Here is a 25,058-nt window from a genome sequence, read left to right on the forward strand (position 1 = left end):
TATTTGAAAATGTGACTCAAGTCTGAAAGTTATTTGGTAGAAATATCCAACAACAGCTGACACTAGGCAAATGGTTGTGCTTTAAAAAATCTGCTTGATAAGCTTCTAGAAGTGGTAAGATGAAACTTTATAGGACAGCATTCAGGGAACCATTTCAACTTTTCTAATTGAATATTTTGTACCACATCTATGTTGGTAGTAGAATGTAGTCATTATATGTGTACAAATCTTATGTATTTTGTGAAATCAGTCTTTCAAAGATATTTCCAAATAGGGATGAAATTGGGTAATTTTAAAGACGTGTTAGCTCCTTTCATGAGTGAAAGAGATTTAATTTTAGAGACAAATCTTGTGTGGCCACTGGAACTCCCCTTTAGGCCTTCAACAGGTATATTAATGAAGCAAATAGGAAACAGTATGCAACGTTGAAGCTCTTCTGTCCAACCTAATCAGTCAAAACTGCAGGAAAAACATCCTTTGGCTGTATCTTCCCTGAAATATATTTCTATGTATAGACACAGAAACAAACTGAACTTTTCACCTGTTTGCAGTGGGGATTTTATAAACAGCTAATCTGATAGAGTCTTCTAGCCACAGATTCCTTACTTTAGAATTATCCCTAGGCTTTAGACCGCATCCAAAAATGTTTTCGTAAGCAGTAGTCCAGCACGCCAGTAGGTGGCCTTGTTTGGCTCCAAGTGGCATAGTTGGCATTGTCCACCCCCTAAGTAAGTGACATGTGAGGTGCCTATGTAGGCGCCTTCCCATCTTTCTAACGTCAGTTCTTTTCTTTACGCACCAATCAATGCAGATCAGGAGAGAGCTAATCCAACTATTTTTTTACTATTTTTTCAACTTTTTTCAGTGTTTTCTTGATACTTGTCTCCTGGTGTGGCAAGGATGTCAACGAGGAATGTTGGATTCAAGACCTGCAGCACCTATCACAGACAAATTTCAGTGACGGATCCACCCCTTGTCTTTCTTTAATGCCTTGAGCATGACCACAACTCCAAGACCTGCGTTGACTGTTGCACCAGGTACCCCAAGGCATTAAGGGAGCGATGCATCAAGCTCCTTGCTGCTCGATATGCGGTGCCAAGACAGTTTTAATCCTGGTCATGTTGTGTTTGGCTCTCTTTATATTGAATGAGACTGCTGGATTCGGGCAGCAGCACCACCAGGCTGTGGGGAACTTAGTCCAACTCCACACCTTGTGACAACTGTCGGCCTAACCATTTCGGCAGATCTCAAGTGGCGGTGATTTGTGGCATCCATGTGCATGATATTCTGACTTCTCAGGGAAATCGTGGTGCAACAGATCTCATCCTTTTCTCTCAGCTAAATTCGTCTCATACATCCAAAGACAAATGGAAGCAAAGATTGGTCCCATATACTTTATTGAATCAATTGCATTCTAGATAAAATAGCATGTACTGCAGTGATTAGGATGATAAATCATAGTAATAATAATGTGGTGACAAAGAAAGTGAAACATAAGAAAAGTCCCACCCTAGTGTCAGACTGCTAGGTGTTGGAATTCCTACCTACGCCACTAAACTACTGTATTAGAGCACAGCAGTGTTAGCCCTCATCTGCACTTTAGAATCCCTTGGAAGACACCATCCCCCATACCTGGATTAGTCCTCTCCCAAGTAGGCAGAGAAAGACATTAAGACCCTCATTATGAGTTTGGCAGGCGGCGGAGGCTACCCCCATGCAAAGGCAGGCGGAAAGGGGACATGTAATCACCAGGGCAGCACTGCAAACAGTGGTGCCCTGGCGGATTGAGACCGCTGAGCCCACCAGGCTGTCAGCTGGCAGCAACCTGGCGTGTCGGTGATCCAACCGTGGCGGCTCCACCACAGTCGTAATGTGGAGTCCGAACCGCGGCCTTGCCGTAATGAGGCCCTAAGTCTCAGCAGACAGCTGCAATGAAGCAACACCATGCAGTGACAGTCTTCTGGCTGGAACTCTCCCTCTAAAGTATAGAGGGCACAGAGATGTTTTATAATAAAGCAGCGAATGTTGTAGGAAAACTGCCCTAATGTAAATCACGCATGTTTCCGAGAAGTGACAGAGATTGCAGTGTTCCACTTTGTGCTGGCAACATATTGGAGACAGCCTTGAGCAGTGCACAGAACGAGAATGTCAGAGTACAAATAATGAAAACAGTTACTGTGCTAAAAGTATACAAGATAAAGGAAAATAAAACATCACAGCAGAAGAGTTCTGTTCAGACAATAAAATGAATTGCAACTAGGCTAAAGGACTCATACTGCAGGCCTATGGCTAAAACAACATGCCCATGGAGCTATTAAGGTACCCTCACAACAGGAGGGTTCCAGGATCGGTTGGGGAGTCATAGATTTTTGTTGCAGTCGAAGTCTCCCCACTCTGGTAAGTCGCACAAGAAGAAGAAGAGCAACAAGTCAGTGAGGTCTTTGACTACACCCCATCTGTCAAAGTCATCCAACAAAATGAGAGAGGGTTGTCACTCATGGCCTGGTTCCACAGTTGTGCCTGTGACTGGGCCAGTCCCCGCGCCTCTCCAAGTTTCCGGGTGCCGGAGCGAACTCTGCCCAACTCTGAGTATTCTTTGAGGTCATGTGCCTCATACTTCTGTGGCCCATCACCGCAGGAACGCCTTCTGGTCCTGTGGGTTCGGGGGGGCTCCTACTGCTTCCCCACCAGTGGGTCTACCCTTGCACAAGTCATGCCCTTTGGATGCACAGATGAATCCGGGCCGGCTTCAATTGTGATATCTCGGCCTTCCCGATGCCGTCCCACTGTCAATGCTCATGGCACCACCATCCCCATTCTTATCCCCGACTCTGACATGGAAATGGAGGGGAATCACCCGATGCCAACTCCAGTACTGACTGGAGCCAGTCCCTTCAGCCCAGAGCCTGAGCCCTGTTTTTTTGGGCCAGGACTTAGGGAATATTGGGATGGATACCAACCCCTGTGCTCTGATATGGACTGGTGTGAGGACTTTGCAGATGCCAGTGTACTGGACACCTTCCCAAATACTGGCTTGGTCTCTCCTCCTACTTTGGCTACGAAGAAGGGAGCCACATTTGCCATAGTGGTGTGGAGGATGGCTGAGGTCCTGGACCTTCAGTTGCCCTCCGTGCCTGTCAAGTTTAAAGTCTTGACAGGTGCTCCAACTGGGAGTCATCCCTTCAGAACTGCTTCTCCCATTTAATGAAGCCATCACAGATAACTTGCTTGGGCCTAGTTCAAGACCTACCCTGGGCTCCTGTGAACAGGACAAATGCCTGCCAATGTTGCCCCACCCCAGAGGCACCCTCTTTCCTCAACCAACACCCCACCCCGGAGAGTTTGATGGTCCAAGCACCCACTTCCCAAGTAAATCCTGGCACATTCCCAACCCACCTCATCAGATCTGGAATCCAAAAGGCAGAACACCTTGGGTAAGAAATTGTTTTTGTCCTCCAGCTTGGTATTGTATTCTGTGTTCACTGGATGCCTTTTGGGCCATTACTCCCATTCCCTTCGGGATTCACTTGCATAAGATGGCCTGTCTGGGTGAGGACAACTGGCTCTTCAGGAGATGTCCACGCTTTGCTTATGGACATGCCCTTTGATGGCATCCGTCTCTTTGAAGACAAGGCAGACTTAGAGCTGGAGCGCTTCAAGGACAGCAGAGCTACGGCCAGGTCCTTGGACCTTTAAATGGCCCATCGTCAACCCAGTCCACCTTTTGCTGATGTGCTCACAGAAGGGGTTTCCAGCACGTCTCTACCCATCTAGCCACCATGGCAGCAAGCTTCCCAGCTCCTGCCTGGCCGAGGACGCAGCACCCACAGACCCCGTGGGTCAGGTAGCTAGATCTCAGCCCAGCCCAAAACACCCCAGCAGCCTCATCCTCCAAGCTTCTTTAGTTTGCCCTCTGACCAGCATGGGCAGCCAGTGGGTGGCATCACCTGCACCACTGGAGGTCAATAACATCAGACCGCTGGGTTCTCCAAATTGTCCGAAGAGGCTACTTCCTCACCTTTGCGTCTACGCCCACCCATGAAGTGGCAGCTCTCTTGGCCAAGAGAGCCGTAGAAAGAGTGCCTGCATCACAATTAGGTTCTGGTGGCTATTCCCGACACTTTCTGGTGCCGAAGAACGACAGAGGCCTTTGTCCTATCCTAGAACCACTCCCTCTCAATTTCCTCCTGAAAAAGGAGAAATTCAAAATGCTCACACTCGCGCAAGTCCTCTCAGACACTCCCTTTCATCAGAGCTTCTTATGGACACTGCATTTTCTAGCTTATCCTCCTGAACTGCAAGTCCAGGATATTTAGGCTATGATACAGATTTTTCAGCCTCTATCCTGGTGTTCGATCAGACTGACTCTGAGACTGCTGGGCTCTGCAGTGGGTCCTGAAGTTCCAGTGGGCACAGTATAAGGTCCAGATCCCGGAGGGCACTGCAAAAGATCTGCAGTGGTGGTTAATGAACAATGACTAGGTCAGCAGCAGACCCGCCTCCCTTCCCTAACCATATCTGGCAGTAGTAACAGTTGCTCACCCCTGGGTGGGGGTGGCCATCCGGGAGAGGTGGAGATCAGAGCCTCTGGTTTTCGGCAGAATCCGGGCTTCTCATCAATTTATTAGAGCTCCAGACAGTCCAACTGCCATTGAAAGCCTTTCTACCCTCCATCAATGGAAGGCTACTGCAGGTGTTCACAGACAACACCACAGCTAGGTGGTACTGCAACAGACAGGACGGGGAGGGGTTGTGGACCCTCTGTGTAGAGACCTTGCATCTCTGGACATGGCTGGACACGTCAGGGCATTTCCCTGGAGGGAAACACCTGGAGGGCTCTCTGAATGCCAGGAAGGATGGACTCAGTAAAAGATGCCCAGGAGGTCATGAATGATGTCTCCATACGAAGATGGTGCAAGATCTCTTAGAGCATTGGGATAAGTCTTGGTTAGATCTGTTTGCCATCACCAAGAACGCACAATGTTAGCACTCCTGCATGCTGGAGTTTTCAAGGTGGCTCTCACTCGTAGATGCATTTCATCTCGAGTGGAGCTCTGGCCTCTTGTACATCTTTCTACCAGTGCCATTCCTGCCCAGAGTTCTCAAGAAGATCAGGAATGACTGCGCCCAAGTCATCCGTGTGGCTTTGTACTGGGCCCGGAGAGTTTGATATCTTGGACTGTTGAGCAAGTTATGTTATCTGCTCTTATATAACTCCACAACTCACTCCTGAAGGAGTATCTCACCACTTGCTATTTAACTGCGGCACAGAGAAATGAAAACAGCCAAGTTTTGAATAATTGTAAAAATAAATTGGAACTTGGGGAGGTCTGGAAGGAATGAATGGGGAGAGGGAATCTTCCAATGGAATGGGGCAAGATAGGAGAAAGAACAGCCACCCAAATCTGGCAGTGGGAATCCATGGTATCTTTAAAAGTACTTTATTATTGGACCTGAACAACAGGTAGGTTGGTAATAGTGTAGTCTGGTATGGAGGTAGGTGGGTAATGATTGCCCAAGAGCATTGTGAGTCAAGGAGCAGAGATTGAAAATGATAACATTTATTGATGGGCAGCCATTGTAAGGCTTTCAAGATAGGAGCAGAGGAGGACCATGAGGGGAGGTTGCAGATCAAACTTGCTGCTGTATTTTGACCCACCTGCAGCTTTGACAGCAAAGTGTCATGGGAAGCCACAAGTAGAGCAAGGCCGTAGTTGAGGCGACTAGTAATTAGTGCTTGGACCAGGGTCTTTCTGAAAGTAGAGAGGAGCTAAGGGAAGACTTATTTTGAGGAGTCACAAAGTGACAAACTAATGCTTTAGATAGTATTAACATAATCTTTCATGGTGAGGAGCTGGTCAAGCTTAATACCCAGATTCTTTACAACCTGTTTTTGGATTGGGTTGAAGCCGAATTCCGTGTGCCACCAGTCCGCCGGCCAGAAATCCTGTGCTTTGCCAAAAAGCACTATCTTGGTTTATTTGCTGTTCAATTGTAGCCAGTTTTTGATCATTCAATCAGCAACTTCTCTTTTACAGCCAGCAAACCAAGATTTAACCACTTTCGGATGCTGCATACAGGAAATGAGAAGTTGGGTGGTGCTGGTGTATGATAATGTCTCAAACCCGCACGCTCTTATAATCTGCGCTGGAGGGCTGCATAGGAATTAAATAATGTCGGGCTCAGGGAGGAACCCTGTGGAATTCCTTTGTCAACTGACAGGGTGTGTGACTTAAAGATATCTAAACAGATGGTTTGGGTTTGAAGAAAGTCCCTCAGCAATTAAAGTGTGTGCTGTATAATCCTGAGTCAAGCAGTCTGCAGATTAAGATTGAGTGAGAGACCATAACAAAGACTGCAGACAATCCAGTAATACCAATATAACTGATATGCCTGCATCTATTGACAGTCTGATGGTATTGGTAATTGCCACTAGTGTGGTCTCTGTGCTGTGCATAGCTCTGAACCCTGATTAATTGCGGTCCAGTCTGATGTTCCTCCAAGAATGCTGCCAATTGTTTGTTTATATGGCTTTCAAGTAATTTCCCTAACAAAGGAAGCAGGGAAATTGGACGATAGTTAGACAGGACTTCACGATTGGCAGCAGGTTTCTTTAAAATTGGAGACAAAAAGAAGACTTCCATTTTGTCTGAAGTTTGACGGAGGCTAGCGATAGCTTGTAGGGAGCCAGTACTAGCAGAGTGATGGATTGTGCTATGCAGGACGTAATTCTGGGCAGACATAAGTCTGCAGTTGAATAAGATTTTGCACCAACCAGCATCTCCTGTACCTGCTCTAGAGAGCGAGGTTAAACATTTTCCAGGATGTTAGCAGCATTCGGGGGAGGTAGATCAAAAACAGCACCCTCCTCCTGCTGATCTTGGCCGACAGGAAAGTTGAGGTAGATATTGTCTATCTTTTCTTCAAAGAAAGTAGCCAAGGAATAATAAAGTATTTGCGAAGCCAGGGTGGTACGATTACAAGCACAGAGCTTTAAAAAGTGTTCAGAGCTTTAAAAACTTATTTTGAAGAGTTACCTGCACAGTAGATTTTTGAGTTAAATACAGCTTAACAGCTGCTTTGATCTTTTTCTGATAATTGCTAAGCGTCGTCTTGTCGGCAGATTTGTCAAAAGACGTTTTAGTGGTACTGCACTGACTTTCCAGACGTTTACAGTTTGATTTTTCCAAAGGCAGGTCATCAGAGTACCAGGGAGCTTGGCCTCTGGTAGAAAAAGATGTCATATTTTTAAAAGGTGCAACCTGATCAAAAACTACGCAAGAGAGAGTCATGGTATACTTTAAGAGCTGTATTTATGTCTGTTTACGGAGGGATGGTGATAGATCACTGGTCCTTCCATCAGGTTGCCTCTATTGGAGGATTTTCCATCACAGCAGCAGGGGAGGGACATGTCAGCGCTCCACATTCATGCGTGGAAATTGAGCAGCAACAGCTGACTGCTTTCGAACTTCCTTCCAAAGTCTGTAATGCCTTCTTGGAAGCCAGGCGTCCCTCCACCATGACGGTATATGCCTGTAGTTGGGGCAAGATTGTGGTATTGTGCGCAGAAAAACAGGTTGACCCCCTTTCATTTTTGTAAAAATAACCGGAATGTTACTTTTTAAATCAATTCTGTCCCACAGTATAGGCCAAAAAGAGGTTAAAATGTTTAAGAAACTAATAGCAAAGACGTTTGCTTGCCCCCAAATACAGATTTAGCCCCACTCAAACGTCCCGTTTTGAAAAGCATTCAACTAAATAATTGAATAAATCATAGTCCTCACATATAGCACCAGAAATTCTTTCACATCAACATGGTACCTGTTAATGTTACAAAATGTTACAGGCCCACTTGATTATTGCTTCTTGTTTGCTTGAATGGAAATACGTAATCAAAAACTTTGTCAAACTGATCAAGGCCAAGGTATTGCCATATTACAATGCCCAGAATTCCTAAATTATTATGTTTTTTGACAATTTCTGTAGGGATAGTCATGGACTCTGGATACTTCTGGTGTTGGGTTTGAGTGATAGTCAGGAGTTTTCTGAATATTTTATGGATGTTTTATATTTTATATAAATCAATGCTACAGATATAAGCGTGGACATGGAATTCCACTGGTTTTGCATTTTTTTGCAGGTTTTGGTAATTTGGTGATCTATTACTATGTAGTTACAGTGGGAGAAAGAGGGATGTGAAATAGATGTGCATATATCTCTACGGTGCTACATAGTATGGAAGTATTCTCTCATTTTGAGAGGGGTCAATGTTTTTATGGAAATAACCGTAATCTGTAGTTCAAAAGGTTTTTACTTACAGGAAATACAATAAAGAATTACTCTAGTGAAAGTATAATATGCACATCTGTTCCTCGATATAGGTGCTGGAACTGTAGTGAAACCCAACTTCCTTGTGGTCTGGAATAAATGTAGTGGAAAAAGTAAGAAAAAGAGGCCTGGAAGTTTCTGCAGTTTTGAATATGTTAAGGTTAAGACCCTCATTATGAACTTGGTGGTCAAGACTGCCACATAATGAAGGCAATGGGGACCGCCACAGGCAGCCTTCCACCACCGCCAGGCTACCGCCGACAGGCAGCCTGAGGATGGCGAAATTCTTCATCCGACAGAGCAGCGCTGCCCTGCGGATAAAGAACCCTTGTTCCGCCAGCCATTCCCTGACGGGTTCACCCGCCAGGGAAAGGATGGCGGAAGGGGTGCTCTGGGGCCCCCCTGGGGGTACCTGCACTGCCCATGCGCTTGGCATGGGCAGTGCAGGGGCGCCGTGGAGTGCCCTGTCGCACAGGTCACTGCCTGATCTGCGCGATGGGTGCTGATGCACCCGCCGCACAGCAACATTGACGACAGCTCCATGTGGAGCTGTCGGCAATGCCCCGGCACAGCATTCTGTTGGGCCGGCTGGTGGAAACACTCTTTCTGCCGGCCGGCCCAGCAGAACGCTCACAATTCGGCCGCTGAGGTCTCAAGGGGGCTGGTGGTCTGTGATAAGACCACGAGCATGAACACGGCGGGGATTCCCGCTGTGTTCATAATGACCCCCTAAGTGTGAAATACATGCATGTGTTTCTCCTTATCTACTCTCACCTTCTACGTGTCGGTGTTCACTCCTCCCCATATCAAGCTCTTCACAACTTAAAGTCACTTGTGATAGGGAACCACAAATATTTTCTTAATGGCTCCATCTTTTTTTATTATTTGTTGATTTTCAGTTCACTGTGGCTGGTCAACCTGGTCACCTTGGGGTGAGTGCTTGGGGCCCTGTGGTGTTCAGAGTATTCAGTGGTCGTTTCGAAGCCCAAACAATCCCAGCAAACACGGCAACGGGAAACAATGCAGAGGCATATATCGCAAAGCTCGCAGGTAACGTTGACTTTTAATTGAGCTCCACTCTTCTTGTCTGTACCATAAGAGGGTCATTTTATGGCATGACTGGCCTATTGCAAACGGTGGCTAGCCTCTGTTCCACATTCAAATTTGTGTTCCTTAAATTAACACATACCATAATTTACATAAAAACTGCTGTCATCAATTGTACCAAAACCACTGTTATTTATGGCAAAATATATTTCCTAAGGACTTTTATTCCCACTGTGCCTTACTATGGTGTTCTGATGTTTGTTACTGAATATAGCACCAAGTATGTAGATTCATATTTCCAGAACTGCATTGACAATGGCTGTATGAAGTATATGAGACCAAACCAGAATAATCTCTCTAATTAGAGAGAACATAATTAATTGCCCCGAAACAAGTTACATTTGCAAGACTCTTCTTTTTAATATCTTCTGCTCATCACTGTCAATTTTTTCCCCTCCTGTAGGTGTCAGACAGAGCAGTGTGAGGCATGTGACTACCAAGGGAGGACACACAGCATCGGTGAACGTTGGCGGTCTGGTCAGTGCCAAGTGTGCCAGTGTCTGCCCAATTTAACTGTCCAGTGCTCCCAGTACTGCCCTTTCTCCAGTGTGGCATGTCCAGAGGTAAGGAGGGTTTGGATATGACGCAAAGTGTAGGGGAAGTCTTGTAAAGGAATTTAGGAGAAGACTGCACAAATGCATTTCTAGATTTGGAATATGCAAGAACTATAACTTAGCCTAGGGGCCTTGAAACAGAAATCAGTAAGAATCAGTTCAGGATGCACGGCTTACATGATACTTTGATGTAAAGTGGCTTTAGAACTATGGGTTTTCCCAGTGTGGGTTCTCTATGTAGAGAAGCCTTTGATCACTCACTAGACTGTGTAGGTGTAGGTAAAAGGGTTTGGGGGGATTTGATTATCCCTCCAACATTGATACATAGAAGGGGAACATCTTGCAACTTTCAAACAATATCTCTGTGTATGTAGTATGCATCATGGTTTACCTCCACCAGGTGGTTTGCAATGTTGGCTGCTTTGTCTTAGCATTTGTGCCTGTCTGGTGGGTCTTCAGGACAGAACTATAATCTGGATCAATTCCCTTGTTCTCAGGGAAGTACCAACCTGCTGCCAGTAAGAAACATTTCTATCCTCCTTTGCGCCAGCCTCCTGTGTTCTCTGTTTTGTGTTCTAAGTTTTGCTACATACGTTGCCTCTCATGACCTTCCTCACCATCAGTGTTTGTTAGAAATCTCCTAGGTTCACCAGTCTACAACCAGCTCTATCTTCTGGATTTTTTTAAACTTTTGAAGCCAGAGAATAGGTTTAGATGTTGATGGGTGTACACCAGTCCAGAGGGTGCAATGTATTCACACATTCCAATGCTCACGTAGAGAAGGTTGTATTGCGTGCCTGATGGGCCTTTCTCTGTTTTCCTGCAGGGTCAGATCCTGGTTGAAGCATCAGGCGATTCCTGCTGTTACTGCTCTGAAGCTGGTTAGTACACTAAAAAGATTTCAGGTATATTTGTATTTTCAAGGCAGAAAAAGTGTTATTTTACGTGGCTAACACAGTGAGGTTCAGTCCACTTGCCTACAGGTGTGGGGCATATTAAACACAAAAAGTAGGATATTTTATTGAGCATGATCACATTCACAATTTCATCACAAATTGGAAAGCTATATATTTCCTACTGGAATATTTTATACATTACAAAATATTACCACAAATTATTGCGGGCTCTCTCAGTAGGTGCAATAGTATTAGAAGACTTTTCACCTCTGTGCCTACCAAAAAATCACTTTTACAAATGTATCTCACTAGGGGCCGTATTGCACAGAGTGCCCCGGGGGTGCAATGAGTGCTCACACCGCTTTGCACATCCCGGGTGCAGTTTGGTACTGCAGAAGGGGCCGCAGACACTTGTACGTCCCCTTCTGTATTACAGATAGCGCTGATACACAGATAGTGCCAGCTTTATCATTAGAGGGCATTCACTCTTTTGCATGGGAGTGTAGCCCCATGCAAATGAGGGAATCTCTGTGCCTGTGAGCCTGCCCCACATTACTGACTTGGACGTAGAAACAAACATTCCTTTAGAAGGTGCACTGAAAGTGCGCCACAAAAAGGTTGCACATTTTCAGTATGACTTTTAAAGGCAGCCCTCTGGAGGAATGAAAAGGGGTCCCGTGGACCACCCCAGACGTCCCCTTGCAGGCAGGTGGAGTTACTTACTGCACCCACCTGCAAGGGGATCTCTGATCCCTCTGAAAATTGCAGCCAGGTTGACACCTGCACAGAGAAGCACAGAGCAGCTTTTAAACAGCTGCTCTGTATTTCTCTTGAATGCACTGCCCTGGGGCAAGCTGATGTACCTACTTTAAAGTGTAGTGAAAGGAAGGCAATTGGGCTGTTTGGGTCATTACAAAAGTTCAGATATGGTTACTCCTGACAAAAATTAATGTTCGAGGCGTGTGCGGCTGTAGATGCACTTGCTTAGCATAATTCTGCCATCTAGTGTTGGGCTTGGAAGTGTGCAGGTTGTTTTTGTTTGAAGAAAGTCTTTTGAGTCATGAGGCAGAGAGACTCCTCCTCTTGCTGTTAATGCACATGGGCATCAACTCCAGTGTTAGATTGTTTTCTTCTGCCATCGGGTTTGGAGTGTGCTCCTCTGCTCCATCTCAGCATCATTGTTTCCTAGCTTAGGACTAACGTTGGTATTGTTTTCGATCTTGGTTAGTATCTGATCCTTCTTCAGATGTTCACCAACGTTGGTCGTGTCGATGTGACTCAGCTCAACAGCGGAACCCATGGGCTTACGCCCTTCGGGGTGGCACTTCCACCTCGGTAAAGTTTGCACCATGTCTGTTTGGTGATGAAATGGACACCCTTTCGGTTCTGTCCTCGCTAAAATGCCAATTTTCCATGCACCGACCAACATCAGGTGTGTAACTTGCACCTCTCCCTGGGTCATTAGGAAGCGACCTGCGAGGCCTGCAAATCCTTCTAATCCAAGAAGATGTGGTGGGATAGACAAGCTTGATGACAAGATGTCCTGACACAGCGCCAAGAACACAAAGGACATCTTTGGACCGGAGGACCTTCAGGAGGAAGGTAACGCTCAGGGGTCAGCAGCAGATGAGGGCACCTTGTCCCACAAGGACAGCTCGGGGTCTGAGCTTGAGACGCAGGCCCCAGCACCAGCGGCCATCCCTAAGGGCTGCATACCTACCCAGGAATGAGCAAAGTCTTCAGTTGGGCTGCCACTGCCTTCAGGCTATGGTTGGCACAGACCAGCTGTGTCAGAAATGCCCAGCCCTGCCTCAGCGCCTAAAACACAGCAAAAGACACATACTCCCAAGCTGACTCCCACACCATCGTAAATGAGCTGACCATCGGAGCTGAAAGCGATGACTTTGAATCATTGGTCCAGCTTGGCACTGAAGCTAACAACTTCAGACCCAGGTCACTCGCCATAGAAGCCCTCAGTGCTGAAAGCTGCGTCGGAGCCAAAATCACACTCCTTTCCAAACCAAACAGCCAGATCTGAACCTGTGGAGCAAGTCCTTCAGCGGCTCCAACAGGAGAGACTCCAGACAATGACACCTTGTCTTCCACCTGGACACTGGCCGTATTTTAACAAGACCTCCATCTACTTCTTCAGAGGCAACCAAAAGACAACTAACTTTTGAGAAGGCTTTGGACATTCCTATACTGTCAAAGCATAGGAAAAAGACTGACAAGCCTACTAGTCCTGTGCATTCTACTCCACCACCACCACACCTGTTGCACCTCCTTCACCACTTGCACCAGAACCATATTCCCTGGAGGGGTCCATACATTCTTTTTGAGGGGAAAAAGAGAGAGACTAGCATTCCATCCCACCTCATGACGATACATGGAACACAATCAATATTGAACATCCACAGGTTCATACCCAGATTAATACACAGCCAAGCCCTCTCCCCAGACAACACCACTCTATACCATGATGTCATAGATAGAGCAGGCGTATACCATGAGGCCAAGCTCCACACCAACACCATAGAGGATGATTTTTTATTTGAAACCTTCTTTCTCTAGCCAACGAATCAGCACAGCATCTACCGATGCTTAAGGGTATGCTCAAACACACACCAGACATCTTCAAATAACCAGTCAAGGCCTGTGTCATAACTCCAAAGGGTCGATAAAGAATACAGGGCATCTCCATTCAGTCCCACATATATTAAAGGCCAACTGCCTCCTGGTTCATTGGTCGTTGCTACAGCCTGAAAAAGGGCGAACTCACAAACATCTGGTGAGTTCCCACTACCAGAAAAGGAGAGTAGGAAAATAGACGCAGCAGGGGTGAGGGTGGCTGCCCAGTCTGCCAATCACTGGAGGATTGCTAACTCCTTTGGCTTCCTCTCCCACTACGATAGAGCTCACTGGGATGAAATAGATGGGCTTCTCTAACATCTTCCAGATGAGTAAAAAAAGGGGGTGTACAAGATTGCCTTAGAGGGCAAATTAATTGCCACATTTCCATCTGCTGCACACTAGATGCAGCTGACACAGCAGCAAGGGGCATTAACTTTACCATTCTCTTCAGACATCAAGTCTGGCTCAGGGTATCAAGTTTCGAACCGGCAGTGCAACAGAACATACTGGTACTTCCCTTTGATGGAGACCACTTTTTCGGCCCTCAAGTGGACAATCTGCTTGAAACAATAAAAAAAGGACAATGAAACGGCCAAAGCCATGAGGGCATTGCAAACATCATCCCAAAGGGGTTCCTTTTGCCGCTCCCCCTATCGTGGGGCAGTTAAAGCCACCTCCACAGATATGGCCACCTCCTACCAAGATCTTCAGGCACAAACCGTCTTAGCCAGGGGTTACTATAGAGGTTCCTTCAGGGGCAAGAATTCTAAAGGCAGAGGAAAGACAGGCTTCACAAAGCATCTCTGCCACCACAACAAAATCTTGATTTGCCCACCATTCCCTCTGACCACACAACACCTGTTTGAGGATGATTACAAGGGTTTCTCCCTGCCTCGTGGAATATCACCTCTGACCAGTGGGTGTTGGATATTATCTAACATGACTACTGTCTGGAGCTCACTTCCACACCTCCAAACCTTCCACCTCACAAACACAGACTCTTGTTAGAACATCAACAGTTGCTCAAGGTGGAAGTTCTGACACTTAAAAAAAAAAAAAAAAGTCCATAGAACCATTGCCAGGACACCAGCAAGGCACAGTAGTCTATTCAGTCTACTTCTTTTTTCCCAAAAATGACAGGTCCTTAAGATGAGTTTTGGACCTAAGACCCCAAAATCAAAATATCCTTTCAGAGCACTTTCACATGGTCATTCTTGAAGGTGTCCTCCCACTACTACAACAAGGGAACTTCATGGCAGCACTCAACCTAGCAGGCGCCTACTTCCACATTCCCATTCACCCGGCCCATCATCAATACCTCAGGTTTGTATTTCTAATTCAAGGTGCTACCCTTTGGGGTCATAACCACCCCAGGGTCTTCACCAAGTGCCTCTCTGTGGTAGCAGCCCACCTGCCTAGGCTAAACATACATGTTTTTCCATATTTAGAAGATTGGCTCATCAAAAGCTCTACTCACCACCAGTAATTTACTTATTCATCTAGACTTCACCATCAATGCAGTCAAATCCCACCCCCACTCTCTCCAAATGCAACCCGGCCTATGAGCCATTCTTGATTCACAAAGTGATAGCTTACCCCAATGTCACCAGGATTCAATCCTTCCAGGCCCTTGTTCCCATATTTCAACCTCATCAGTTAGTAACAGTAAGGTCAGTCATGTGTCTCCTCGGTATGATGGCTTCAATCATAGCCATAGTGCCTCATGCCAGAATCGGCATGCCCCCGTTGCTAGAGAGCAATGGTCTCAAGCAGAGGGTAAACTGGAGGATCTAGTGTTGGTCGGCTGACAAGATGGCCACTCTCTGTAATGTTGAAACACCAACAATCTCCTAAAAGGACAGCCTTTCCTGGTCCCAATTCCACAGAGAATCATAAAAATGGCTGCCTCCTTCATGGGCTGGGGAGAGCATTCACATGGTCTCACTGTCCAGGGATGCTGGACACTCAGCCAAAAACATCTCATTATAAATCACCTGGGATTGCTAGCTGTTCATCTAGTACTAAAAGCCTTCCTTCCTAACCTGATCTGCAAGGTAGTCCTCATCAAAACAGACAACATGACTGCCATGTACTCTTTTCAAAAACAGGGGGCACCAGATTCCCTAAGCTCTCTCACCTAGCCCAGAACATTTAGAAATCTCTGATACAGCATTCACCTGTAGGTGGAGTACCTTCCAAGACAGACAAAAACTTTGCAGATCTTCTCAGCAGGAGGGGGGCAACAATTCCACGAATGGGATCCCCATCCATATGTCCGCCTTCCATACTTCTGGTGTTAGAGTCATCCAGAAATAGACATTTTCGGCACAGCAGAAAATGCAAAAGGCCCAAACTTTGCCTTCAGGTTCCCACACCCACAGTCCAAGGAAAACACACTATGGATGAGTTGGTCTGGGATATTTGGTTCTGCTTTTCCACCTCTCCCACTGCTTCCAATTGTGGTTGGCTCCCACATGGGCACAGCAGCCATGGTTCACCACATTTCTAGTACTCCCAGTAATTCCCTACAAAGTACTGCCAAACAGGCAGGCCCTTCTCAGCCAGAACCATTAAGAAGTCAGATGTCAGACCCCAGATCCCTCCACCTTGCTATCTGGCCTCTGAAGACCTAGAGTTTGGTTATTTAAACCTACCACAGCCCTGTATGGACATTCTTAAAGAAGCATGCAGACTAACGACTCACTCTTGTCATGCTGCAAAGTGGAAAAGATTTGTCTACCACTGTAATTCCAAACAAATTGATCCTTTAAAACACAATATTCAGGACATTGTCTGTTGTCCATTCAATAGACATACTACTGGTCTAATATGTACATCTGTAAGGCTGCACCTTGTCGCTGCTTATCTACAAAACAGACAACACACTTCTCTTTTCAGGATTCCTGTCATTATAGCATTATTAGAAGGTCTTGAAAGAGTTATTCCTCCTGGGGTGCCGCCTGCCCCCCACTTGGAATTCTAATATTGTACTAACAAGAATAATGTGCCCTCCACTCCTGCTCCTTCCACTCCTGCCCCTTCCACTCCTGTCCCCTCCAGTTTTTATCCTGTAGAGTATAAATTCTAGTTGGTATCACTTCACTCAGATGTGTCAGTGAACTTCGGGCATTGACATAAGAAGAACCCTTTTTCCAACTACATGGAGATAGGGTGGTACTACGCACCAATCCTAAATTTCTTCCAAAGGTGGTGTCTCAATTCCACATTAATCAAACTAACTGAATTGCCAGTATGTTTCCCCATTCTGAATCTGATATGGAAAGGCCTTCACATACCCTAAATGTAAAATGAGCCCTTATGCATTATTTTGATAGAGCCAAGTCATTTGGAAAAGCACAACAACTCTTTATTGCCTTCTCAAAACCACACAAAGGAAAGGCCATTTCTAAATTAGGCATTGCACGTTGGATTAACAAATGCATTCAGAAATGTCATGCTAAAGCAAAAAGAACTTTGCCCATCTGTCCTCGAGCTCACTACACTAGTAAAAAAGAAGCTTTGATAGCCTTTCTAGGAAATGTACCTATAGCTGACATATGTAAGGCAGGTACATGGTCTAGACCACACACATTTACCAAAGATTACTGTGTAGATATGCAGGACAAGCTAATGTTGGCCAAGCGGTTCTACGTACACTATTTCAAACAACTGTAACCCCCACAGGTTAACCACCGCTTGTTGAGGAGGAATGATTTTCAGTCTATGCTAAGCATGTGTGTCTACTGCCACACATGCCTGGAACGGAAAATGTTACTTACTCAGTAAGCATCTGTTCATGGTATGTGGTGCTGTAGATTCACATGTGCCCACCCTCCCCCAGATGTGTGTGTTGCAGTTACATTTATACGTTATCACACATTCATTTAGAATGGACATCTTACTGCACTACGCTATGCTTCCACTCCATCCTCAACTGCCTTGCCGGAAAACAATCTAACAATGGAGTTGATGTCCATGAGCATTACCAGCAAGAGGAGGAGTCATTCTGCTTTGTGACTCGAGAGACTTTCTTCGAAGAAAACCAACTTTCACACTTCTGAGCCCAGCGCTAGATGGCAGGATTATGCTAACCATGTGAATAAACAGCACTATGGGGGTTTGCCTCTCGGCGTATTATGACTGTTGGCTGCTCTCCGTCGTTATTCCGACGGAGAGCCACCAACAGCCATACATGCGGGCGGCGGGGAAGTGGAGGTTGCTCCACCTCCACCGCCACGCCAACAGAACACCGCCCAGCGAATCACGTCCTGTGATTCGCCGTGGCGGTGTTCTGTTGGCAGTGTGGTGTCGGCGGAGCTGCCCCCATGGATCCCGTCCCCTCCCGGAGGATCGACGGAACAGGTAAGTCGATCGTCCGTTAGGGGAGGGGGGGTGTTGTGTGCGTGCATGGCGGTTTGCGTGTGTGTATGTAGAGGGGGTGTGTGAGTGCGTGTATGCTTGCGGGGTGTTGTGTGTATGGGAATGGGTGCGTGTATGGCTGTGGGTATGTCTGTATGGATGCGTGCGTGTATGTTTGAATGTGGGTGTGCGTGTCTGACTGTGTGTGTGGATGTAGGCTTGTATGTCGGGGTGTGTGCGTGTGTGTGTTGGTGGTGCCTGCATGCGTGTCGGGTGTGTGTGAGTAATGTTATGTTGGGGGTCGGGGTGGGAAAGGGGGCGCTGCACCTGTGGGGGGTGGCAGGGGTGGTGGGGGATGTATTGGAAGGGAGTCGGGTGGGGGTGGGGGGTGGGGGAGACCCCTATCAGTGCCAGGGAAGGGATTCCCTGGCACTGATAGTGCTTACCGCCATGGATTTCATGGCGGTTGAAACCACTGGAAATCCACGGCTGTAAGCCGGGTCCAAATACCGCCGGCAGTATACTGACGGCCGCCGGGCTGGAGACCCAGGTCTTCAGCCCGGCGGTCGTCTCCGCCCTGGCGGGCGGGTCGGAGAACCGGCGGTTGACCATGGCGGTAACCGCCATGGTCATAATACACCAAGGTAAGACCGCCAGCCTGTTGGCGGTCTTACCACTGGTTCTCCGCCATCCGCCAGGGTTGTAATGACCTCCTATCTGCCAGAAACAGATGCTTACTGGGTAAGAAACAGTTTCCTTACTATAGTCCAGTTAGTCGTCTTGTTGGCATTGCTCCAGGTTTCTTCAAGTAGTTGTCCTCTTCAATGTCACAGTGACCACTGACAGGTATTCAATTTACCAGTCTTAGCAGAAAGAATATCAGTAGAAGAGGCCTAGAATCTGCCTACAGTCACAGTCAGAAAATCTTCTTTTTTTTTTAGAGCTTAGCTCAGGGACACTGGTAGTAGAATGATTGCGGGGTCCACTCCCACTGTTGCCTGTGCTGTATCTAGGGCCAGGCTTAACTCGCCGAATTCCATGTAATATAATCACATGAAATTACCTAATTTTTCAGTGAAATTAATCAGAATTATGCTTAAAGAGTAGTTATGCATTTAGTGCGGTTTCTTAGCACATAAATGCTGGCCAAAAATTGCCCCCCTCCTCCCCATGTGCATTTAAAATGGGTTAAGGAAGCATTTTGTGCTATGAAATAGCACTAAATGCACTAGGACCTGAATTGCGAGCATGAGCAGTCACTCGCTAAATGTACTCTTGGGGTAGGATTTTCCTAAAATATTGTCATAACTGCCTGATATTGAAGTGTTTCCCAAATATAGTGATGTGGTAGTGTTCACACACTGCTAAGCTTTCTTTGTCTCCGTGAGAATAATGATGTTTCAGTGTCCGACAGGCTGCGCCTGACATAAGATATAATTTGTCTGCGTTCCTTATTAGGTAGATGTTGTGCTACAGAACTAGCTTCCATGCATCATCGGGTCAAAATAGGTCATATCTGCGGCAATGCTGACTCTCGTTTAGAGTTCTTGGAAGTCTTGTACACAGGCAGGGGTCCTTTCAAACTTGTTTCCTTGTTTTATCAGTTCTCACAAAGCGGTGCTAACGGTTGCACAGTCTTTTATGTATTGAGTGCCATATCTAGGAAAGGTGAGATGTCACCTGCACCCTTGGAGGCTGGTGCCTGATTTAAGGCTTTGATCTTGTTCAGGCCCAGTTTCAAGCCTTGACCTGAAAAGATGTGACTGTAGAATTTCAATTGTGTTTTGTGAAATTTACATTTGGTGGGTCCAGGTTTAGTATGGTTTTTCAAAATGCTCTGCAAACTTGTTCTAAAACCTGGTCATATTCTTTTGTTGTGGTTCCGAATGCCAAAATAACACTATATTATAAAATGTGCACAATTGGACTGATGACCCTTCGAATGGCTTCTTGAAAAGTTGCCACCACTGACTACACTTTTAAACTGACTTGTTTGTAGCGGAATAAACCCAAGTGGGTGGTGAAAATTCTGATGTATGTCAAGTTTTCGTGTAATTTTAGCTGGTGTTCTAACCCCCATGTCCAATTATGCCATTACTAATCTTTGAGTGACCATAAATAGCAATGCTCAAAACCAGGAAGGGACAAACAAAAATGTCACTACCATGTCATAGTCCACTCCTAAGATATGGCCAAAGAAACAGAGAAAAAAAATAGCACTGTTGTGGGTCAATTTTAGTTCTCTCCCTGGGCACAGCTTAGCTTTTAGCTTGTTGACCTGTTGCCCTTTTTACCTAGTCCCCTTTGACCTATTTATCATGCTCTGTTTTATTTAATTGTTTATTTCCTTTTAGCACTGCTTGCAGATGGATGCATTTTAGAGAAATGTTTTCATTTTCCCATTAAGTGTCATTCTGGGAAAGCGTCATTATCAGTGATGTACGTGGGTAATGTCATTGTGCTCCTTTTGTTTTGCATTGACAAGAACAGAATACGAACATGGGAGGTATTATGTAATTGCCAACACAAGTTTGCACACACCATCTGATGTTTAGGTACATACTTGCATCAGGATTCCTGCACAAACAATAACATGTGCTGTATAAAAACACCTCACAAGACCAAGGTCATTAGACAGGGTTCCACCAAGATACATCATCTACACTTCACACTGCTTTGCAGCGAATCTCAGCCCTGTGTCTCTACGATTCCTGAGCCGGAGTCTAAGGGGCCAATCTCATTCCAAGGTAACAGGGTTGGGTGTGTTTCTCATGGACACTGTACTGGCAGATTTGCTCTCGTTTAAGGTAGTGTTTAGGCAATATTACTACGAATTGCATACTTCATGTTTATTGCGATATGTTGGGCATTTTAAAATTTACCATTTATATCCTCACCATTCTGCTTCTGTTATTTCTCATTGTCATAATCATTGCAGCACATGCATTTTATCGTAGATTACAGTCTTTTCAATAAATATATTGAGAATTGTCCTGCATCTTCTTCATTGTCTATGTGTTTAAGAGACTTATTTCTAATGAGAGAAAAGGGGTAAGAGTTGTTACACCACATCGTCCCTGAGAGGTCTCCAGAGTCCCTGAGCTAGGCTGCCAGAAATCACCTTTACTACTTTGGGTTTGAGTGAGGTACTGCTAGAGAGCCAGGAGCTTTGGGCCGACAGCTTCTAACTGGTGTAGGAAAGACTCAGGGCCTGATTCTAACTTTGGAGGACGGTGTTAAACCGTCCCAAAAGTGGCGGATATACCACCTACCGTATTACGAGTTCCATAGGATATAATGGACTCGTAATACGGTAGGTGGTATATCCGCCACTTTTGGGACGGTTTAACACCGTCCTCCAAAGTTAGAATCAGGCCCTCAGTCTCCTACGAACAAAAGGGTTGGCGCTCTGAATCCAGCAGTCTCACTGAGAGGCGAGAGTAATTCACGACATGGCGCCATCAATAACCCCTTCTGTGCTGCGGACGTAATGGTTACCTCCTGCGGCACAGTGCTGCTGTGCCCAGGACGTAACCATTATGTCCTGGGCACACAGCCCAGAGGGAGCGCTAGCGCTCCCTCTGTGGGGTTCCCCCCCACCACCCCAAGTCAGGGATGGAAGGGGAAACCCTTCCCCTTCCACCCCGACCCCCCCCACCCCCCCCTGTGACGTCAGCGTGCGAGCGCGCTCTGATTGTCACAGAGCCTCCCCTGAGCTTCCAGCGCGATCGGAAGAGAAATGCTTTGCATTTCTCTTCCGATCACATATGGGAGGCAGATAGAGGCTTCAAAGGGAAGGAAAGTTATTTCCTTCCCTTTGAAGTCTCTCTCTGCGTTTTGGCAGCCGGATTGAAAGCAATCCGGCTGTCAAAACACCCACTAGGCACCAGGGATGTCTTTTTAAAAATGAAATGGACATAAGGGAGCGACCCCTTGGGCAAGGGTCGCTCCCAGGTGGGGCATTTTTTTTAAGGCCTTTTCTGCCCCCAGGAGGGGCAGAAACCTCTAGGCACCAGGGATAAAAAATTTTATTGTTTTTTTTTTGTTTTTTGTTTTAGAGGTGGGGAGCGACCCCTTAGGCAAATTATATTTAGGCCATTTCTGCCCTATTTTTATGAGGCCAATCTGCCCCCAAGGGGTACAGAAACCACTAGACACCAGGGAGTTTTTTTTTTTTTTGTGAATTTCATGTAAGGGGAGCGACCCCTTAGGCAAGTTTATGGGGGGAAAATTTATTTTAGGCCATTGCTATTTTAATTAGGCCGATCTGCCCCCAAGGGGGGCAGAAACCACTAGGCACCGGGGATTTTTTTGGTTGTTTTACAGATGGGTCGCTCCCCAGGAGGGGAAAATGGTATTTAGGCCATTTCTGCCCGCTTTGGTGGCAGATCGGCCGATTTTAGGTCAATCTGCCCCCAAGGGGGGCAGAAACCACTAGGCACCAGGGATCTTTTTTTTTTGCGCCGTTAGGCAATGGGAGCGACCCCGTAGGCAAGGGTCGCTCACCGGAAGGGGGGGGGCACATATTTTAGGCCATTTCTGTCCCCTTAGGCAAGGGTCGCTCACCTGGAGGGGCAAATTGTATTTAGGCCATTTCTGCCCGCTTTGGGGGCAGATCGGCCGATTTTAGGTGGGGGCAGAAACCACTAGGCACCAGGGATCTTTTTTTTTGGCGCCGTCACGCAAGGGGAGAGACGTTGTAGGCAAGGGTCGATCCCCGGGGGGTGGGGGAGCAAATTTATTTTAGGCCATTTCTGCCCGCCCTGGGGGCTGATCGGCCTATTGGTATTAGGCCGATCTGCCCCCAGGGGGGGCAGAAACCTCTTGGCGCCAAGGCAAATTTCTTCTTTTTTTTTTTTTTTTCCAGAGATGAGGAGCGACCCCTTAGGCAAGGGTCGCTCCCCTGGAGGGGCAAATTGTATTTAGGCCATTTCTGCCCGCTTTGGGGGCAGATCGGCCAATTTTAGGTCAATCCACTATGCACCAGGGATCTTTTTTGTTGCGCCGTCACACAAGGGTCGCTCCCGGGGGGGGTGGGGGGAGCAAATTTATTTTTGTCCTTTTCTGCCCCCCTTGGGGCCGGCTGAGCTAGAGGCCAAAATCCACAGGTAGGCACTTTGCAAAAAACACCTCTGTTTTCTGTGAAAAAATGTGATGTGTCCACGTTGTGTTTTGGGCCATTTCCTTTCGTGGGCGCTAGGCCTACCCACACAAGTGAGGTACCATTTTTATTGGGAGACTTGGGGGAACGCTGGGTGGAAGGAAATTTGTGGCTCCTCTCAGATTCCAGAACTTTCTGTCACCGAAATGTGAGGAAAATGTGTTTTTTTAGCCACATTTTGAGGTTTGCAAAAGATTCTGGGTAACAGAACCTGGTCAGAGCCCCACAAGTCACCCCATCTTGGATTCCCCTAGGTCTCTAGTTTTCAGAAATGCACAGGTTTGGTATGTTTCCCTAGGTGCCGGCTGAGCTAGAGGCCAAAATCTACAGGTAGGCACTTTACAAAAAACACCTATTTTAGGTCAAAAATGGGATGTGTCCACGTTGTGTTTTGGGGCATTTCCTGTTGCGGGCGCTAGGCCTACCCACACAAGTGAGGTATCATTTTTATCGGGAGACTTGGGGGAACGCTGGGTCGAAGGAAATTTGTGGCTCCTCTCAGATTCCAGAACTTTCTGTCACCGAAATGTGAGGAAAATGTGTTTCTTTAGCCAAAGTTTGAGGTTTGCAAAGGATTCTGGGTAACAGAACCTGGTCAGAGCCCCACAAGTCACCCCCTTTTGGATTCCCCTAGGTCTCTAGTTTTCAGAAATGCACAGGTTTGGTAGGTTTCCCTAGGTGCGGGGTGAGCTAGGGGCCAAAATCTACAGGTAGGCACTTTGCAAAAAACACCTCTGTTTTCTGTCAAAAAATGGGATGTGTCCACGTTGTGTTTTGGGGCATTTCCTGTCGCGGGCACTAGGCCTACCCACACAAGTGAGGTATCATTTTTATCGGGAGACTTGGGGGAACATAGAATCGCAAAACAAGTGTTATTGCCCCTTGTCTTTCTCTACATTTTTTCCTTCCAAATATAAGAGAGTGTGTAAAAAAGACGTATATTTGAGAAATGCCCTGTAATTCACTTGCTATTATGGGCACCCCGGAATTCAGAGATGTGCAAATAACCACTGCTTCTCAACACCTTATCTTGTGCCCATTTTGGAAATACAAAGGTTTTCTTGATAGCTATTTTTTACTCTTTATATTTCAGTAAATGATTTGCTGTATACCCTGTATGGAATGAAAACCCAAGTCAGGGTGCAGGTCATTTATTGGCTCTGGGTACCTAGAGTTCTTGATGAACCTACAAGCCCTATATATCCCCGCAACCAGAAGAGTCCAGCAGACATAACGGTATATTGCTTTAAAAAATCTGACGTTGCAGGAAAAAGTTACAGATTAAAACGTAGAGAAAAATTGCGTTTTTTCACCTCAATTATTATTATTTTTTTTTCAGTTGTTATTTTCTGTAGGAAACCCTTGTAGGATCTACACAAATTACCCCTTGCTGAATTCAGAATTTTGTCTACTTTTCACAAATGTTTCGGTTTCTGGGATTCTGGGGGAGATAGCTAATCTTAACGATAGACTACCGGAGGCTCATGTGCTACATACATTGGGCCATCAAAGTGTAGGATTACACGTTGTAGGAAACACTTTGGCTGATGAAGTTGCCAAATCCCCAATTGCTATGGCTTCTGTTGCTGCAAAAACCCATTATCACACAAAGTTAGACAGTGTGGCACAAGCTGCTGTGAAAGCCTCTGCTGATGGCCAGCCTTTGCCAAAAGCCGACCCCCAAAAATATTCCTATCATATCAGTGCACAAAGTGTTGCCTTCGCAACTATTCAAGGGGTGGGAAATCAGAGATTCCCATCCAAGACCCGAGTTTAGATATCATCAAAGCAGCACATGAGGGAGTTGCTTCTGCTTACGCAGGAGTAGCAGCCTCTATTTCTCTCTTACAGAAATGCTTTTGGTAGACAGGTCTATACAAATAGACCAAGCAATATGTCCTTTGTAGTGACATATGCCAGCAAACAAAGGGCTCAAACGCCAACCGCAGACATCCCTCTTAGTGTCCAACAGGCCTCAACAATGTTTGTACCTGGACTATTGCGGTCCCTTACAACCTGATG

At 46.3% G+C, this 25,058-nt stretch overlaps 1 protein-coding gene across 1 annotated transcript in view; it reads left to right on the forward strand.

Moving 5' to 3' along the window:
- The window catches only part of LOC138261625 (SCO-spondin-like), a 1,514,343-nt gene that overhangs the window by 375,689 nt on the left and 1,113,596 nt on the right, over nucleotides 1-25,058 (forward strand). The window contains exons 38-40 of the mRNA XM_069210750.1: nucleotides 9,228-9,378; nucleotides 9,839-9,998; nucleotides 10,816-10,870. Of these exons, the coding sequence (XP_069066851.1) occupies nucleotides 9,228-9,378; nucleotides 9,839-9,998; nucleotides 10,816-10,870 (366 nt within the window). The remainder of the gene's footprint in view (nucleotides 1-9,227; nucleotides 9,379-9,838; nucleotides 9,999-10,815; nucleotides 10,871-25,058) is intronic.

Source organism: Pleurodeles waltl, chromosome 10, assembly GCF_031143425.1.
Source record: "Pleurodeles waltl isolate 20211129_DDA chromosome 10, aPleWal1.hap1.20221129, whole genome shotgun sequence".
NCBI classification, from domain to species: Eukaryota; Metazoa; Chordata; class Amphibia; order Caudata; family Salamandridae; genus Pleurodeles; species Pleurodeles waltl.